Source organism: Rhipicephalus microplus, chromosome 5 (assembly GCF_043290135.1).
Source record: "Rhipicephalus microplus isolate Deutch F79 chromosome 5, USDA_Rmic, whole genome shotgun sequence".
Classification (NCBI taxonomy): domain Eukaryota; kingdom Metazoa; phylum Arthropoda; class Arachnida; order Ixodida; family Ixodidae; genus Rhipicephalus; species Rhipicephalus microplus.
Window position 1 is genome coordinate 161226859 of NC_134704.1, and position 17277 is coordinate 161244135.

Sequence of the window (17277 nt, forward strand, 5' to 3'; positions counted from 1 at the left end):
GTTTGTCCCCTAATCCACTCTGCTCTCTTCTTGTCTCTTAAGGTTACACCTACCATTTTTCTTTCCATTGCTCGCTGCGTCGTCCTCAATTTAAGCTGAACCCTCTTTGCAAGTCTCCAGGTTTCTGCTCCGTAGCTAAGTACCGGCAAGATACAGCTGTTATATACTTTCCTCTTGAGGGATAGTGGCAATCTACTTGTCATAATTTGAGAGTGCTTGCCGAATGTTCTCCACCCCATTCTTATTCTTCTAGTTACTTCAATCTCGTGGTTCGGCTCTGCGGTTATTACCTGCCCTAAGTAGACATAGTCTTTTACAATTTCAAGTGCACTATTACCTATCTCGAAGCACTGCTCCTTTCCGAGGTTGTTATACATTACTTTTGTTTTCTGCAGATTAATTTTAAGACCCACCTTTCTGCTCTCCTTGTCTAACTCCGTAATCATGAGTTGCAATTCGTCCCCTGAGTTACTCAGCAATGCAATGTCATCGGCGAAGCGTAGGTTACTAAGGTATTCTCCATTAACTCTTATCCCTAACTGTTCCCGTTCTAGGCTTCTGAAAACCTCCTGTAAGCACGCGGTAAATAGCATTGGGGAGATTGTGTCCCCCTGCCTTACACCCTTCTTGATTGGTATTCTGTTGCTTTCTTTATGAAGCACTATGGTAGCAGTTGATCCCTTGTAGATTTCTTCTAGGATGTTTATATATACTTCATCTACGCCCTGATTCCGCAGTGTCTGCATGACGGCTGATATTTCTACTGAATCAAACGCCTTCTCGTAATCTATGAAGGTTATGTATAGTGGTTGGTTATACTCTGAGCGTTTCTCTATTACCTGATTGATAGTATGAATGTGGTCAATTGTTGAGCAGCCTGTTCAAAATCCTGCTTGTTCCTTTGGTTGTTTGAATTCTAATGTTTTCTTTACTCTGTTAGCAATTACCTTTGTACATAACTTGTATACTACAGAGAGCAAGCTGATCGGCCTGTAATTCTTCAAGTCCTTGTCATCTCCTTTCTTATGTATTAAGATGATGTTAGCGTTTTTCCAAGACTCTGGTACTCTTCCCGTCAGGAGACACCTCGTAAACAGGGTGGCTAGTTTTTCTAACACAATCTATCCTCCATCTTTCAGCAGATCTGATGTTACCTGATCCTCACCAGCAGCTTTGCCTCTTTGCATGCTCTCCAAAGCTTTTCTGACTTCTATCATTACTGGTGGGGTGTTATCTGGGTTACTGCTAGTTCTTATAGTATTAAGGTCGTGGTTGTCTCAGCTACTGTACAGATCTCTGTAAAACTCATCTGCTATTTTAACTATCCTATCCATATTGGTAGTTATTTTGCCCTCTTTGTCCCTTAGTGCATACATCCGACTTTTGTCTATCCCAAGTTTCCTCTTCACTGCTTTGACACTTCCTCCGTTTTTCAGAGCGTGTTCAATTCTCTCCATGTTATACCTTCTTACATGGCATACCTCACGTCTATTAATCAACTTCGAAAGCTCTGCCAGTTCTATTTTGTCTGTTGTACTTGACACTTTCATGATTAGACACTTCTTAATTAGGTTCTTCGTTTCCTGGGAAAGCTTGCCAGTGTCCTGTCTAACTACCCTGCCTCCAACTTCCACTGCACACTCCTTAATAATACTCATCAGATTATCATTCATTGTATCTACGCTAAGGTTGGTTTCCTCACTAAGAGCCGAGTACCTGTTCTGCAGCGGCACTCTGAATTCCTCCTGTACTTTCCCTCTCAGTGCTAGCTCATTGATTGGCTTCTTGCGTATCAGTTTCTGTCGTTCCTTCTTCAAGTCTAGGCGAATTCGAGACCGTACCATTCTATGGTCACTGCATCGTACCTTGCCAACCACTTCCACATCCTGCACGATGCCTGGGTGGGCACTCATTATAAAGTCTATTTCGTTCTTATTTTCGCCAATAGGGCTCCTCCATGTCCACTTGCGATTTTCTCGTTTTCCGTAGAAGGTATTCAAAATCCGTAAATTATTGCGTTCTGCGAATTCTACTAGTAGCTCTCCTCTGGCGTTTCTAGTACCGATGCCGTAATCTCCTACTGCCTGGTCTCCAGCCTGCTTCTTTACTATCTTTGCATTAAAGTCGCCCATCACTATATTATACTGTGTTTTTACCTTACTCATTGCCGATTCCACGTCTTCATAGAAGCTTTCAACTGAAGCGTCATCATTGCTGGATGTAAGCGCGTAAGCCTGTACTACCTTCATCTTGTATCTTTTATTCAGTTTAATTTCGATACCTACCACCCTTTCATTAATGGCATAGTACTCCTCTATGTTGCCAGCTATGTTCCTGTGAATTAGAAACCCCACTCCCAGTTCTCTTCTGTCTGCCAAGCCCGGATAGCAAAGGACGTGCCCATTCTGTAGCACCGTATAGGCCTCATCTTTCGCAATATTTTCTACTAAATCAGAGAGCTCACGGGGGGAAAGAACAGAAGAGTCAATAATTTCAGCGGGTGGTAACATTTTTTGAGATCTTAAAAATCCGAAGAGCGCTTTTTTGTTTTTAGCCCTAGAAAAATAATCATATTATCATATTATATTTCATATTATAACCATCTTTTGTTATACTTACTGTGCATTTGAAGTCTGCTGCTGCGAATTTATAATCACACTAATTTTTTGGACATTGGTTGACCAGCAGTTGTTTCCATGCAGCCTTCGGTGTTCTATAGCTCCTCATGCATTCTTCAGTCCACCATGGACCAAAAGAACCTCTTGTGGCCGAGTCTAATTTAAAAATTGCGTCTTTTACTGATCTTTTTAACATGCAATTCAACATTCAACCTAGCATTGTGTTAGTGTAAGAAAAAGTAAGCTAGCCTGACGATCTTTTCATTGCTAATGTTTGTGCTTCAAACCTTTGAGATCATTTAGAAAACTGCACGTGTCTGAAGCTGTCCCATTAATCTGCAAGCATAGATTGGTCATAGAGTGTATGAGGATGGTAAAATGGGCATGTTGAGGATGGAAATATGTCAGATCTAACTCATCATGACTGCTGCAGCGAGTACAAACATGCTTTGACGAAAATTCAACCTCTCTTATCGTGATGGTTTTGTTTCCAGCCTAGAAGCGTTTGGCTTCTCAAAGAAAAGCTCTTATGCGCCCATCGGTCTTGCGTCGCATTTATGCATCACAGAAAGAAGGTTTAAAGTTGATCAGTGCAGAGTGCCTGCACTATAGCCTGTGTGTTAAATAGAAGGGAGCTACTAAATATAGTGACATTCTTGCTTTAAAATATGCTCAGAAAATTCTCTGGGTTACGAACACTTTCAGAAGGCAGCATCTTACTCGAACATAAACACGAATTGAGCTGTGGACACAGTAGGGAAAAAAAACTTTCAAGACAACTGTGCCTTTTTGTTGAAGCCTGTGAAGTGCAGTTTATTATTAGGATTATGCCATTTAGTACGTCAGACTGCTGTAGCCAAGAATACTTGTTCCTAAACAAGAAAAAATAAAGGACAGAGGGTGAGGAGGGCACTTATTTGAGGAGGGAAAAATAGACAAAGCACACTATGTTGGTGGCTGCTTAATGTTCGAAATGCATAGTAGAAGAGTTGTTTAATACTTTGTCTTTTTTTTTAAATGGTGGTGAGGACTCCAATGTCACAAAATTTTTCGATGGGTGGGGAGGGCACATACTTAATGTTGACAACTCCTTTTTCCTGCATAGAACTACCTCTCTCAAGCCTGCCTTTTAGGGCGTAACTTCTTCGACCCTTTTCGCAGTGAATATTTTATCATGAAGAAAAAAAAATTTTCCTTAGGCTCAATGGCTGTAGAGAGCAGTACAAAGCAGTTTGAAATGGCAGTTCTCTTCTAATTCACTTGCACATCTAAAACGATAGCGTGGCAAATAAAATTCACTAGTAATCATGGAGGAAAAAACATTCAGGAGGTGCAACTCTGCTCCTTGAGGTGAACAGATAATGTCACATTGCCAGAGTGGCAATTCATGTTGGCGGCATCTTGCATCAGAAAAGGCAATCGCTGCAGTTTCGATTTCTGAGCGAACTGATCGCGCATGTTATTTGCAGTCCACCGCAGTCGGGAAGCGAGGACGCGGAGCACGTTCGGCTGGGCTCAGCCAGTAGCCTTTCCTGTCCTTTTTTTTTTTTCGTGGCAGCGGCTTTGTGCTGCAAGGTGCCACCAATTGAAATGTTTTCGCCGGATCATGTTATTTTTGTGTTTTATGTGATGTTATGTGGACGCCCATTTTAACGGGAGTTTTACTTCCTAAATATTTCTTCCTCCGTGGCAGTAATGCAGTCAAACCCCTTTATAAGAGGCATGTGCCAGGTAGCAGTAGTCTTTTATATGAGGTGTCTCTTTTAGGCAATGTACCACATATGCATTTTCTTATAAACCTCTATTTTGATGCAGGCACACTGGTGTCTCTTACACCCAATTCTTTCTGTTACATCAGTGTTTCTCATAAAGGGATTCGAATGTATGACACTCGCTATCACAGTCTCATGATCACTGCGTAAAGCAATCAAGAATTGTTTCTTGATCCTCAGAGAAGAACACACTGTAATGAATGTACGTGCTATTTAAATTGTGGCCTTGAATACCATTCCAGCATTCCTATTATGAATGATCTGAACGAAATGCATATGCAGACTAGTACCAACAATTATTAGGCCACCTGGTGCGACTAAGAGCGGCTTAATAGACTTTTTCAAAGTCATCTCCACCGGCTTGGCAAGGAGGAATGACAAAAGAGGCCCGACAGGAACATCAAAAAAACTAAAACCACTTGAAAGTTGTGCTACCTCTCATTTCACCTGTACCCAAGTCGCACACCTCTTTTTTCCAGGTAACAGTCTGCAATCTCATTGTGTTGGCTCTCACACCTAAATCCCAGTTCATGCCATCGTTACACCGTGCGCTTGCATATTCGACTCCACTGATTGATCCTTTTGCTTGAATGTTGCATTTCATTTCTCGGCCACAGCAGATACAAAACCTTAATGGGTTGTACCTTTCTTTGCTGCCCTTGTGTCAATGCAGTAGTGTGTGGAGTGTGCTCAGCTACAGATTAATCAATGAAAACACGTTTTTCCCTTAATATGCACTCTAAGGCATTTGTGTGTAAAAACATAAGCTTACTACTCACTGCAACTATCAATGGTTTGTGGTGGGAGGGAATGAAGAAAATCAACACGTGTTACTCGAGGTTGTGTAATGCACTTTATGAAGCCAAAATAAAACAAACAGTAACCATGTTTTGTACCAACTGCATCACCAACAATCAATCGTAAAAACAGCTAGATCAGTAAATATGTATAAAGAAAAAATATATACATTTTCAACAAAAATAAAAAGTGTTGTAGTGACAAATACGGGCACTGTTGGAGCAACGACGAAGCCAGCGTTCGAAGGTGGCAGGCGCATAGCAGAGGTCACACCGCATCACATTGAACTCGTACAATTCATCAGGTGTTACAAACGCAGTCTTAGAGAGGTCGGCTTCATTCATAGGGTCAAGATCGAAGGTCTTAAAAACAAAAGAACTCTGCTCCTTTCAGGCAATCGAGAGCGTCACAATACTGGGCAGCAGATAAACGTCCTTGCGCCCGATCTTAGTAAGATGCCTATAATCAATGCAAAATATGATGCTGCCATCCTTCTTTTTCACCAGTCCAACCGTAGAGGCCCAAGGGCTGTTTGAAGGTTGTATTACGCCACGTCGAAGCATATCGTTTGTTTTTATATGAGGGCAGTCTGCCTTTTTTCTTCACTAACTGTTCGGTGTGCCAGGAAACATTATGTGGCATTATCCAAATGCATCACAGCAAGACACTCTTCCAAGCATTCAATAAACAGAACGTGCCAAAGGTTTCGGAACACAGCCCGCAAGCAGGCTAAGCTTACTCTATGCTCCATGACTTTTCTTGGCGGCACTGTGGAAGCTACAGAACCAAAGTGCATGCCTGCTACAATGCAGGAAAATAGTGCCGATGTTTACTGATAATTTTCTAATTGGCCTTGTTTAATTAAAAGGTGCTTTATTAATAATGAGACTTAAACTGTTGTGGGAAGTGATACGTATAATGCAGTTCGTGTTCACACTACAAGAATGCCCTTCCTTTCTTCTCTATTTTTCTCAAAAGAGCATCACTCGTTCAGCACATGCATTTTGCAAGGTAAACATATGGCGACCATGAAATGGTCAAGTGTGCGGTCGCACACGTGCTGTTTAGTACATCAAAAAATAAATAGATATATAGTATGACACTAAAATGTACACTGAACCAAAGAAATGTTTCCCCAATTCACATTTTGGTGTATACAATTTTCAAAATGTGCTAAGAATGCGAGCAAGCAAAACCAAAGTCGGCCGAAAGCCGCCGTACTTGTACAGCAACACGAATGTGCGGAAGCCCTGCCTCTGTAGCTTTTGCTCCACTGTCAAGTTAAGCAGTCACCAAGGTTGATGGACATCTTGGCATGCCTAGTGGAGGAGCTGCTGAAAGTTACAGTATACGTTCCACTGAAGTAAACTCTGCTTTGAGTCGATTTGTAGAAATTCGGGGTTTCGTTGAGAACAGGGCAAGACAGTTTATCAAACCAATTGGTGAACTGCTATCAGAGCAATCGGAGGAGTCACGCAATCGTGATTCTGCGGATCTTAGACGTGCTCCTGGTTTGATGATGAAAGCATTTTCGAAAAGACTGAGCTCTGTAGCAGCTTTCTAAGCAAAGCTAGCAAATGTGTTAAAAACAGTATAGTTAGGTAAGATAGAACCAGATGGCCGTAGGTTCAGCCATCCGGCACAAGAGCAGAACCATTTCTCTAGTTGTTGAGGCAATCGGTGGTCACCCTTCAGTGGTATGGGCGGGGCTTCATTCACTTCCTTAGGTTGTATATGACAAAAGATTACAACCAGTCAAATTTACCAATCACCTTGACAGGGACACTACTGAAAACGTTGCACTTTAAAAGCAGACTGCAATTTTTTTAAACGAAAATCTCATTTGGCGACTATGTGGTGGAGAAAACAATGAGAATAATCTATACCATTAAGAAAATTTAAAGTAATTCTGCTTGTCCCGTTCATGTGCAAGAAAGGTGGAGATTTTGTACATTCTTGCAAGAAGCATACATCTCATGCCACAATTGAGAAGTTCTCAGCATCAGACAGAACTCACTTCGTTACAGTGAGCTTGCATGGGAGCTTTTAAAGTGGTGTCGCTTCTAATCATTTCGTAACATTCTGCATGCTGTCTACAATTCTAAACATACACTCACAATAAGTTGAGGTTAGTTTAATGCTTTCCATACTGCCCTTTTTAACTATCACAAGAATGCCATCATAAATCTGCATGCACAACACTTACTCTAACTCCAGGAAGCTTCTAGCCCCTCATATAGTCGTATTTCAGATCACAATACATAATAAATATACACTATAACAAGAATAAGCAAAAGATGCTAGGCTGCATCTTAATCATGTCATCAATATGCAGCTTGCTAATGAGCTCTCTCATGTATTGCACTTCTCTTTCAAACAACATGCCATTCATACGTGACCATTGCTGCAATGCAAGAGGCTCATCGAACCCTTTAACAATATATGTTGCCCAGCCAAATACTACGAGTCCAATCAACCTGAGATTAAATAAAAAGAATGAGCAATGCCAAATCTTACAACTGCAGCAATTACCAAGGCCCAACTAAATCTTCAGGCCAAAGGCATCCCCAGTTCACTAAAGAAAAAAATCACAAAATGAAGTTTCAAACCAAATGAAATTTTCGTATTTACTCGATTGTAACACTTCTTTTTTTCCAGAATTTTGCTACCTAAAGTCGACTCTCGTGTTAGTGTTACAATTGAATACCCAAGTTCAAGCTGTCTAAAAAGTACAATCACGCACGCAATTCTTTTATTTTTGTTGTATTTTCTTTCCTCGACGCAATGACTAGTCACCCCTCACATTATCATCGTGGCTGCATTACAACCCAGTCAATACGATTGTACAGTGAAGTGACAACTCGGGTTGTGGGATGAAAGCCAATCGGACACACTGAACCTTTTTTCTAAACATAGTGGGGTCTGAGCATCTGCATTTGCCTATGGGTGAAGATTAAGCCTTGTCAAATATCATCACAGCTTCATACGGCCAACTTGGCCGCAAGCAGACGTTTTGTGGCAGCAGAAAGCATGCGTTTGCGATGCTCTGTATCACATACAAGGAAACACGCTGCATAATTGGTGCTGTGGCACACGACAAACGCAAACCGACCACGACGAGAACAGCATGGTGGGAGCACTCTAGATGCCAAAATTTTAAGACACAACAATAACATTAGTTCCACTGATGGTGCCAAGTCCTTGCGTGGCTGGTGACTCGGGGGCACTGGTGGGCATGAAATAAAGTCCCGTGGTTGTGAGGTGCTAGCCCACACCAACACTACACGTATGCCGACTAAGTTTGCGTCCCTGTTTACACAGCAACATGCACGTTTCACCAGGGAACCAAGACAATGTAACGTTCTATCATTCCTGTTCACTAACAGCTATAAACCAACGTACTCTAATATGTATGACAAAGGATACCAAAAATAAGCAAGTCAATCATTAGAGCTGTTCACATCAAAGGGGCTTTGCAACAAATTTCTTAGTTATCTTACTTTAACCATACTATCAGACTCAGTTGGCTGCCTCGATCTTAAATCTCCTGCTTCAGTGTGTCACAATTTATCAAGTGTCAATTAGTGCACAAAATACATGCTTTTCCCCACTTCCCTCACCATAAGCATGCCAGAAACTGCACAGGGGAGCATGGCAAGGGAGCAATGTACTACGCTAAGATTATATTGCCACGATATTATATATATTATTATATTGCCACGATATTATATTTTTTTCTGCAATATTACTGACTGTTACTACTGGTGCAAATGTGTATCATGCTGACGCATAGTCGCACCAGGCAGCATGTGGCCCAAAAGACCATTCGCTGCAGTGCCACCCATGAAATTGGTCACCATTTGTCGTGCCCACTTGCTATGTAACAAGGACGGCGCAGTGAAAATGACGGCAAGTGATTTTTATGGCTTCTACTAAGACGAAATTGTAAGTTGCCTACTGCACGTAATAATACTTGGCTCGTAGCAGCCTCGACTACAGGTCAGCAACATTTTCTGAGTGCAATCTGTTGTGGGACCTGTTCAGGAAAGTACAGGAGAAATATGGGTGGTGGCACGACAGGTTTGTAATCACGCTAAATGTTCAATACACTCGCAGTGCCAAAAACATCATTGCAGAAGATAACACTGAAGCTGCTCTGATGCTTAGCTGCAAAAGCCAGCAAGTGTTACGACACATGCAAAATGAACCATGCTATTACAATTTTGGTTAACAGGACATGTTGGATTACAACCAGTATGGAGCAGTTGCAACAATCTGTTCGAAAGAATTTGCAAAAGTTTAGTGATATACAGTTGAAACCAACTGTATCATACTCTGGCGAATTCCTTGCATAGAAATAGAAGTACATATATTAAACTTATCACCTTCAGATACACGGCATCTGGGTTTGACAGTACAAGTTTGAGAGGTAGCATGTTATACTTACAAGACTTCATGGCGAATATTATTTATGTTTCTTTTTCTTACCTCAATTTCTCATTCATTCACAAGTTTTCTCTTTCATGGCGTAAAGAGTCCCGAGTAAAACTAATTACTAGTAATCAAATGAGTTAGGGAAAATAAAACAACCTTACATGTCACAACATATAATAATAAAATGTTACTTGTCCATTACTGTTTGGGTCATTGAAAAAAGAAAAACTGCTCTGCGTCATCATTGGGAATGGCGCGAGTGATTCAAAAGTTTTGTCGAACTACGCTTCACTCACACAGTGACATCTCAGTGGTAGCTTCAGTATCGCGTACTGCGTCTTGTGCTTTGCACGCTCACAAAAGTAGCTGTGACGGAAACTTTGACAAAATGCCGCATGGAGGTGCAGTTGGCGGATTGCCAAATGGTGTACGCCACTTGAGCTGCAGCAAGAAGACTGATGCAACTTTCCAGTGGGTGCCACAAAACGAACCCTTACACTCAAAATGGCTGTGCACCATGCCTCTTCATCAGCGTCGCAGAGCCAATGTCTTGGTAGGTTCACTGATGACATCTAGAGTGACAAGCTTCAATGGCCGTTATTGCTGCTGTGGCTCCCGCTAAATTTGCTCTGCAGCTGCTAGTGTCGGCGGCCGCACAGTAAAGGCGAGCAAGGTTGGGCAGGCGTGTTCACATCAGAAGGCGTGTTCAGGTAAGTGACTTGAACGGCGCAAACATCTTGCGGACCACTGAACTCAATTTCATCTTGGAATAAGCATTTCCTTGACACGAAAGTAGCACTGTGAGGTTTCTGGATTGCTATTTCAACGATCAACGTCGACTTAATATTTGCCTCTGGTACCTTTTTAAGGAAGTGGAAGGAAAGAAACATTCATCATCAGTGTGCATATTTGTGTATAAGTGGACATGCAACTTGGAAAAAGAAAGTTTCTTTAGCTTATAGCCTAGATCAATGAAATTATTACTATATATTTTGACTTTTGTGCAGATTTCAAATATGTAATGTGTTTTATAAGCTGCCCAGTTTTCAACTTGCACAATGCAATGGGTGAAATACAGGTTATTGGACAAACTGTTTTTGCCACTAAACTTTCATGGTTTTGAGGGATTAACAGCTCACATTGATCTGCATTAACTGTAGAATGCAAATAACTAACAAGAAATATTATAAAAGATGCTTTAATGGACAAAAAATTTTGATGCGACACGACTTTAATGTGACTCAGCCCACACTAATTGTTTACTTTAGGCCCGTTATATTCATGTAGGCATTCTCAAGTTTAAAAGAAAACACTTGCACTCTTCGTACGTTAAGAAATATGGGGGCAAAATTTCATCCTGATCTGACAATCAGAAGTAACAAAAACATGGTGTCCAAACTTAAGAAGTTGTCCGAAAATGAATCTTGAAAAAAATGCATTTTAAAGGTATAAGTGAGAGCTCACCTATGTTGCAAATATATGTTTTTTAAATGATTTATTCCATCATGAGAGTTTGGGAATCATAGTTAGTTTGAATATGCAGCTTTGGTGAACTGCTCATGCAAAATGCGATAGCAAGCAGCCAGGTGACAATTTCCAAAAGTCTTAGACAGCGAACATTTTTTCTAATATTTATTGGCCACTTTGTGCTCTTTTAATGTCATCTTAGCTGACTTCGAGTTTGATTACAATCTTGAATCCTTCTGTCCTGAAAGTAGAGAAACTAAATTGATTGATATGTGGGGTTTGGCATCCTGAAACACCCATATGATTATGAGAGACGCCGTAGTGGAGCGCTCCGGAAATTTCGACCACCTGGGGTTCTTTAACGTGGACCCAAATCTGAGCATACGGGCCTACAAGATTTCCGCCTCCATCGTAAATGCAGCCGCTGCAGCAGGGATTCGATCTTGCGGCCTGCGGGTCAGCAGCCGAGTACCTTAGCCACTAGACCACCACGGCGGGGCGAAAGTAGAGAAACTAAACTTGTGAAATCAAATAAAAACAAAAAACATGCAGTTTTGGGAAAACCTTGCATTTTTTGGCTCCCATCTCCTCTTAACTACTACTTTTCAGCATCATGCCTCAACACACAAACAAGCATATGCTAACGCTGCGATTTTCCTGCGGTCCATGCCGTGAAGATCTGAGGACTGTGCTATCAAGTCACGTGCCCACCCGAAGGTTTGTTCGCCACGAGCCGTGGTTCTGCACGGTATATGCATCTGAGTATATGATGAGAGTGGCAGGAATCGTGCATTGTGGTGTTACAATAACAACACTGTGTAAGCTGCCACTACTAATGTTCACGAAACTTGTTTGCTTTAACACTTTTCATAGTCGAGAATGCATTCTACAGCCCAACTAACAATGCTCCAGTTTTGAGAAAGGAGCGAATTCCACATCACCAATGGATCCAAAGATATCTCGTGAACATAATCACTTTTCAGATCAGTTGTTATTCCTGAAGGTATTTTATAAACATGAAAAAGACCTTTTATATTTAAAAAATACTGAGATTACATGTTTAAGATTGCATTCACTGGCACACGAACACAGCAACCATTTTCTAACATTTCCTTAATTTGAAAAGCTTCTTCTTCTTTTTCCTTCACTGAATAGATAGAGGTGTAAACGATAGTGTGCCAGGTTGCAATGCATGTTGATTATCCTACATCATGCATTTGATATCAATGCACAGTATTTGCAACACACTACATTGGCACTTTTTGTTGTCTGTGGCATCATCATGCCGAAAATCAAGTGCCAGTTGTTGCAAGACCTCACAAAAGGATGTTCATTGAACCACTTTGCTGTACAGTTGCACACCAATCCAAAAATATCTGCAAGTAATACTTACAGCAAAAGCTTTTGAGTTATTATTTAACAAAATTCAGGGGCTTTAACAAAATTTAGAGCATAGTTCAGAAGGAGTCACATGAGGAGATTATAGAACTGCTTTTTGATGCACACAGCTTATCTGGATATGAAAGGAGGCCTTACGAACGACGCGTTCTTAGATCGTAGCGAAATATTTTCACAGATTTAAAAACAGCCAAGAGACGACCCCTTGAGAGCTGCTGGTCGGCACGAGTAGTGAACACAGGCGCGGGTGCCTCGGCACGTGTAGCCCGGTCACGAGTACAGCTCCACAACGGCAAGCACTTAGGTATTGCACATGTCACAGCCTCAACTAGGCATGCCGACCGCCAAAATCTCAAGAAATGGCTTGCTCCAGCCATGGTTGTAAGGAGCCACTCAGTTTACAGCCCTACGACGATTCTTCGTTGCACGATCTGCCGGGACAAGGCGTGTGTATGAAGGTGGGCTTCTCACGCTTGGGCTCCAATGCGGACACCTCCTCGCACACGTGCACCACAATGCCCGGCTGCGTCTCCGAGGCTGGGCGTAGCTCGTGTGGCTCACCTGCAAGAAAGGGTAGTGCCGGTTTGCTAGTCGTCGTGATCAGTGGCATCCACTGCCTACCCATTCATTACATGGCCCTACGCATTCATTACATAACCTTCATAACTTCAATTCTTTCTCTTGATCTCGATTTGAATATATACACAGACATTTCCATCTGACAGGGCAAGCACCTTTTTGCTAGGTCGTTGCATGGGGTTACAAATTTTGGCATTGATGCTTCAGCAACACATTTTCTGGAGTCACGCCTTTTACAAAAGCCCAGAGGGCAACTTGGCAGTGCCCAAAGAGCCCTTGTTGTCCACAGTGGTTCAATGCAACTGCTTCCTTATCCCCACCTTCTGTTTCTTAATTAAACACCTGCCAATAATTTTCCGAAGCGCTTATCGGCTGCTTTGTTAACCTGTATGCTTCCACAGGCAGAACAGAATGACTGAACAATGACAGTGAAACCTCACTTAATCGAAATCACTGGGACAGTGTGAAATCTTCCAATTAGCTGGGTTTTTGAATTACCGTAATTACTCGAATCTAACGCGCACCTTTTTTTCGGTTAAGCGAGTTCATAAATCGCATGCGCGTTAGAATCGAGTACGAAAAAAAAAAAAATGAATACGGTCATCCTATTGCCATCGGCATTTCCAAAATGGCCACCCCCTATGTGCGTCGGCATGGCGCGTCGGCCATTTCTGCCTGTGTGTTTTCCATGTGCGGCACTTCGTACGTGTGCTGAGGAGTTCGTCATATTGTAGTGCATTAGAATCGACGGCATGGAAGGGTAGACTCCAAAAACTCGACGAGTGCACCATGATGCCGCTTTTGAAAGTCATCGCGTGTGCCGAAACGGGCGGAAATCGGGCCGCATCGCGGTCGATCGGAGTTCCCGAAACGTGGATGCGGGACTGGAGGAAACAAAAGCAGAATATTGTCGACAGCAAAGATTCACGCAAAAGCTTCAGCGGACCACAGCACGGTCGATTTCCGGAAATTGAAGAGCTGCTCGGTGAGTATGTGATTGAGCAGTGAGCGGCACAGCGGCCCGTGACGACATAACTGCTCCAAGTGCAGGCTATGCAGTTAGCCTTAGAAAAAGGGCTAATGTGGAGCCAGTTTAAAGCGAGCAGGTGCTGGCTAACTAACTTTATGAAGAGGAAAGGCTTTTCCCTCTGAAGGCGAACGGGCATATGCCAAAAGTTGCCGGACGAGTACGAAGAAAAGCTTCACAGTTTTCAGAGGTTCGTCCTAAACTTCCAGCACAACAACGGCTACCTGCTTGGGCAAATCGGGAATGCTGATCAGACGCCTCTTTACTTCGACTTGTTTGGCACCACAACCGTCGAGAAGAAGGGGGCGAAGCAAGTTCGCGGGCTGACATGGGGCCACGGTAAAACTAGAGTGACGGCAATGCTCCGTTGCACGTCAGATAGGCCCAAGCTTCCCTCGTACCTCATATTTAAACAAACGACGCTTGCGAAAGGAGTCGTTATCCCGAGTGGTGTGATCGTGCGGGCCAACGAGAAAAATGGGTGTGCGTTGCAATCGATGTCTTACTTTTTTTTTTTTCGTCGTGGAAACCGGGTGCGCGTTACAATCGAGGGCGCGGTAGAATCGAGTAAATACGGTAAGCAGAACATACAAAAAGTGGGATCCAAGGAACTTGAAATAATTCGAAGTAATCGGTGCTGTTCATCTGCTGTGTCAGCCAGTTTGCGGCTCCAAGAGTTACATTTTCTAGCAATACCTTGTCACAATTTTGCTGCAAACAAGGGGGAACGCGGAGCCTCACTGCTGCCACCAAGAAGAAAGAGACATGATCAACTAAATTGCACACCTGCAAAAAACAAGACATCTTTATGACAACACAGTAGCGACAGGCGAGCAGCATGTTAACTGCGCCTTGCTGCATCAGCACGTCATGATGCGACCACTCGCCCACTCTTTCTAATAAAATAAACAATTCAATAAAGGATAGTGTGTCGAAATTGACAGTGTGTTTTGGTTAGAAAACATCACCATTGGGGCTTTCGAACAGAGTTTTCGAAGTAGGCGTTGCAGGAAAAAACTCCGCCAGTAGTGGAGGTGCACAAACTGCTGGAGATAGAGGCAATGAGAAGTTTGCATACATGAGGAACTCCACAAGACTGTATTTTATTAACTTATTGATATTCCCAAAAAGAACGGGTAAATCATGACGTGCTGTTGTTGCGAGAAGCATGCAACATGCTGCCTGCGCATCACCACAGTGTTGAAATGAAGCATGTCTTGTTTTCTGCAAGCGCACATTTAAGCTGATCACGAGATCATTTTTTAACACCGAGACTTCACTGACGTATTTCTGTCACAGATATTATGTTGTTAAAATGTACATGAACAGCATATAAAGAAATAAACCCCAAAAAATCGCAATTTTGGGGACCTGGGAATCGAACCCACGACCTCTTGATTCACAACAATGTTAAGCACGCGCTTAGCCAACTGAGATTTTAATGCATTTGCAAAGCACTCTTCAGATGCACCTTACCTATCTCACACTCCTTTGTTCTATATCCTCGCTCTTTTTCAGAGCAGTGCCGCCGCCTAAGAACGAAACAAGTACTGCATTATGACGGCAACTAACACTAACAAAGAACGCTGCTGTAGTCTCAGCCCTTCGGCATCTCGATGCCAGCATTTGAACAGACGCTAACATCGGAGCCTACCAACACCGCCTAGGTGGCGTTGGCCCTACTAGAAAGAAAGTGCGGCGTTGCCTCTGCCATCAACTCCGACAATGTTTTTGGATCCAATTTTGCTGGCCACAAACACAGCAATTGCGATGTGCTCTATGCACTGGTTTGATTGGGTGACGACGCAGTTACTTGCTTCGTGTGTCGCTTCGTGCTGCCGTGTGCAGTGTAGTACAGCTTCCATGAGTAACTTCTACTGATACGAGTGCGATGGCACTGATTACAAAAACTGTTGCATTAGGCTCCCCTGAAATACAACAGCCGCCCAAGTCAGCTCAGTGCAGCGATGAACATGCCAGGCGGGAAAACAGGCGCATTCATGGCTCAAGCTGAGAACTCTGTTTCTCACGTTTGTGAAGATAAATGCATCACAATGCAACTGGCTGCCATACAGACACCGATGCAGAACTGAAATTATTGTATCTTCACCGAAGTGACCTATTAGCAGGACACTGCATGCCAAGTACATATCCACAGGACGGTCGCCAACCTGCAAATCATGCACCCTTCCCTGCAGCAGATAGTTGAAAAACGATTAAATTAAAACATGTTTGGTTTAATTTGCATGGTTTATGATCTCTCGTGGTTAAAGTGTAATTTGCGCGATGCTTCGGTGCGTGCAGTGCCTCCGGAGAGTGTAAACTAATTGCGAGTTGGTGGCTGTCGCAATGGAGAAGATGTGCTACCACATGCTAACATGGGGGCATCAACATCTAAAGCTGCTGTAGCCATTAAACGCCAATAGACATTGTTTATAAATGAGTAATAAACCTTGAACTACTTCTGTAAAGACACGTCTCACTTTTGTGTGTTATACCGATTCCTACGTCAGAGGGATCAACCACTTTTCTTTTTTTTTTTCCATGCTGGAAATAGCAAGTCTGATGCGCTTCAGCTGTCACTCATTATTATCACTACAGTACATTACAGCCTTTACAGCCATTACAATACATTATAGCATTACAGTACACTACAGCCTAGTAGCTCTTAAGAGCCGCCGTTCCAGCGGATTTGTGGCGATATCTGGATTGGCGAATTGGCACACTGCACCCAAAGTTTTCGAATTAACCGGATGGGTGCTGACTGCCACTTCAAATTAGTTGCTAAAATTTTCATTGCGAAATATGGGACCCTGGAAATACTTCAAATAAGCAGAACTTCAAAATAACCGAGTTCAAATTATCGAGGTTTTACTGTATAGTCGCAGTGCCTGCTTTATGCATTCCCACGTGCTCCTCATTTTTCTGTAAATATTTTCATTTAGCTAAAGTCCCCTCTGTGTGATTAGTCCAGATAAACAAACTCTTGCAATTGTAGGGCTCCATAGAGGTGAGCTGATGGCTCACACAATATTACAAGAACAGTAAGTAACAGCACTCTGAGCTTCCTTCTCATGAGTTGGTCACAGGGAGAGGTTGGTCATGTTGTACATGCATTTGGCAAGCAGCGTGACAATCAACATGCCCGCCAGGAGGTAGAAAAAGGAAAAGCACTGACTTACAA

The 17277-nt window shown here is 42.6% G+C and overlaps 1 protein-coding gene across 4 annotated transcripts in view; it reads right to left on the reverse strand.

Annotated features, from left to right (window-relative positions):
• Positions 1-5224: 5224 nt before the first annotated feature.
• Positions 5225-17277, reverse strand: part of sra (RRM_RCAN_like domain containing protein Sra) — a 30958-nt gene continuing 18905 nt past the window's right edge. For all 4 annotated transcript variants that reach the window (XM_037424977.2, XM_075896156.1, XM_075896155.1 and 1 more), the window contains exon 4: positions 5225-13048. In XM_037424977.2, coding sequence (XP_037280874.2) covers positions 12894-13048 — 155 coding nt within the window. In that variant the 3' untranslated portion in view covers positions 5225-12893. The remainder of the gene's footprint in view (positions 13049-17277) is intronic.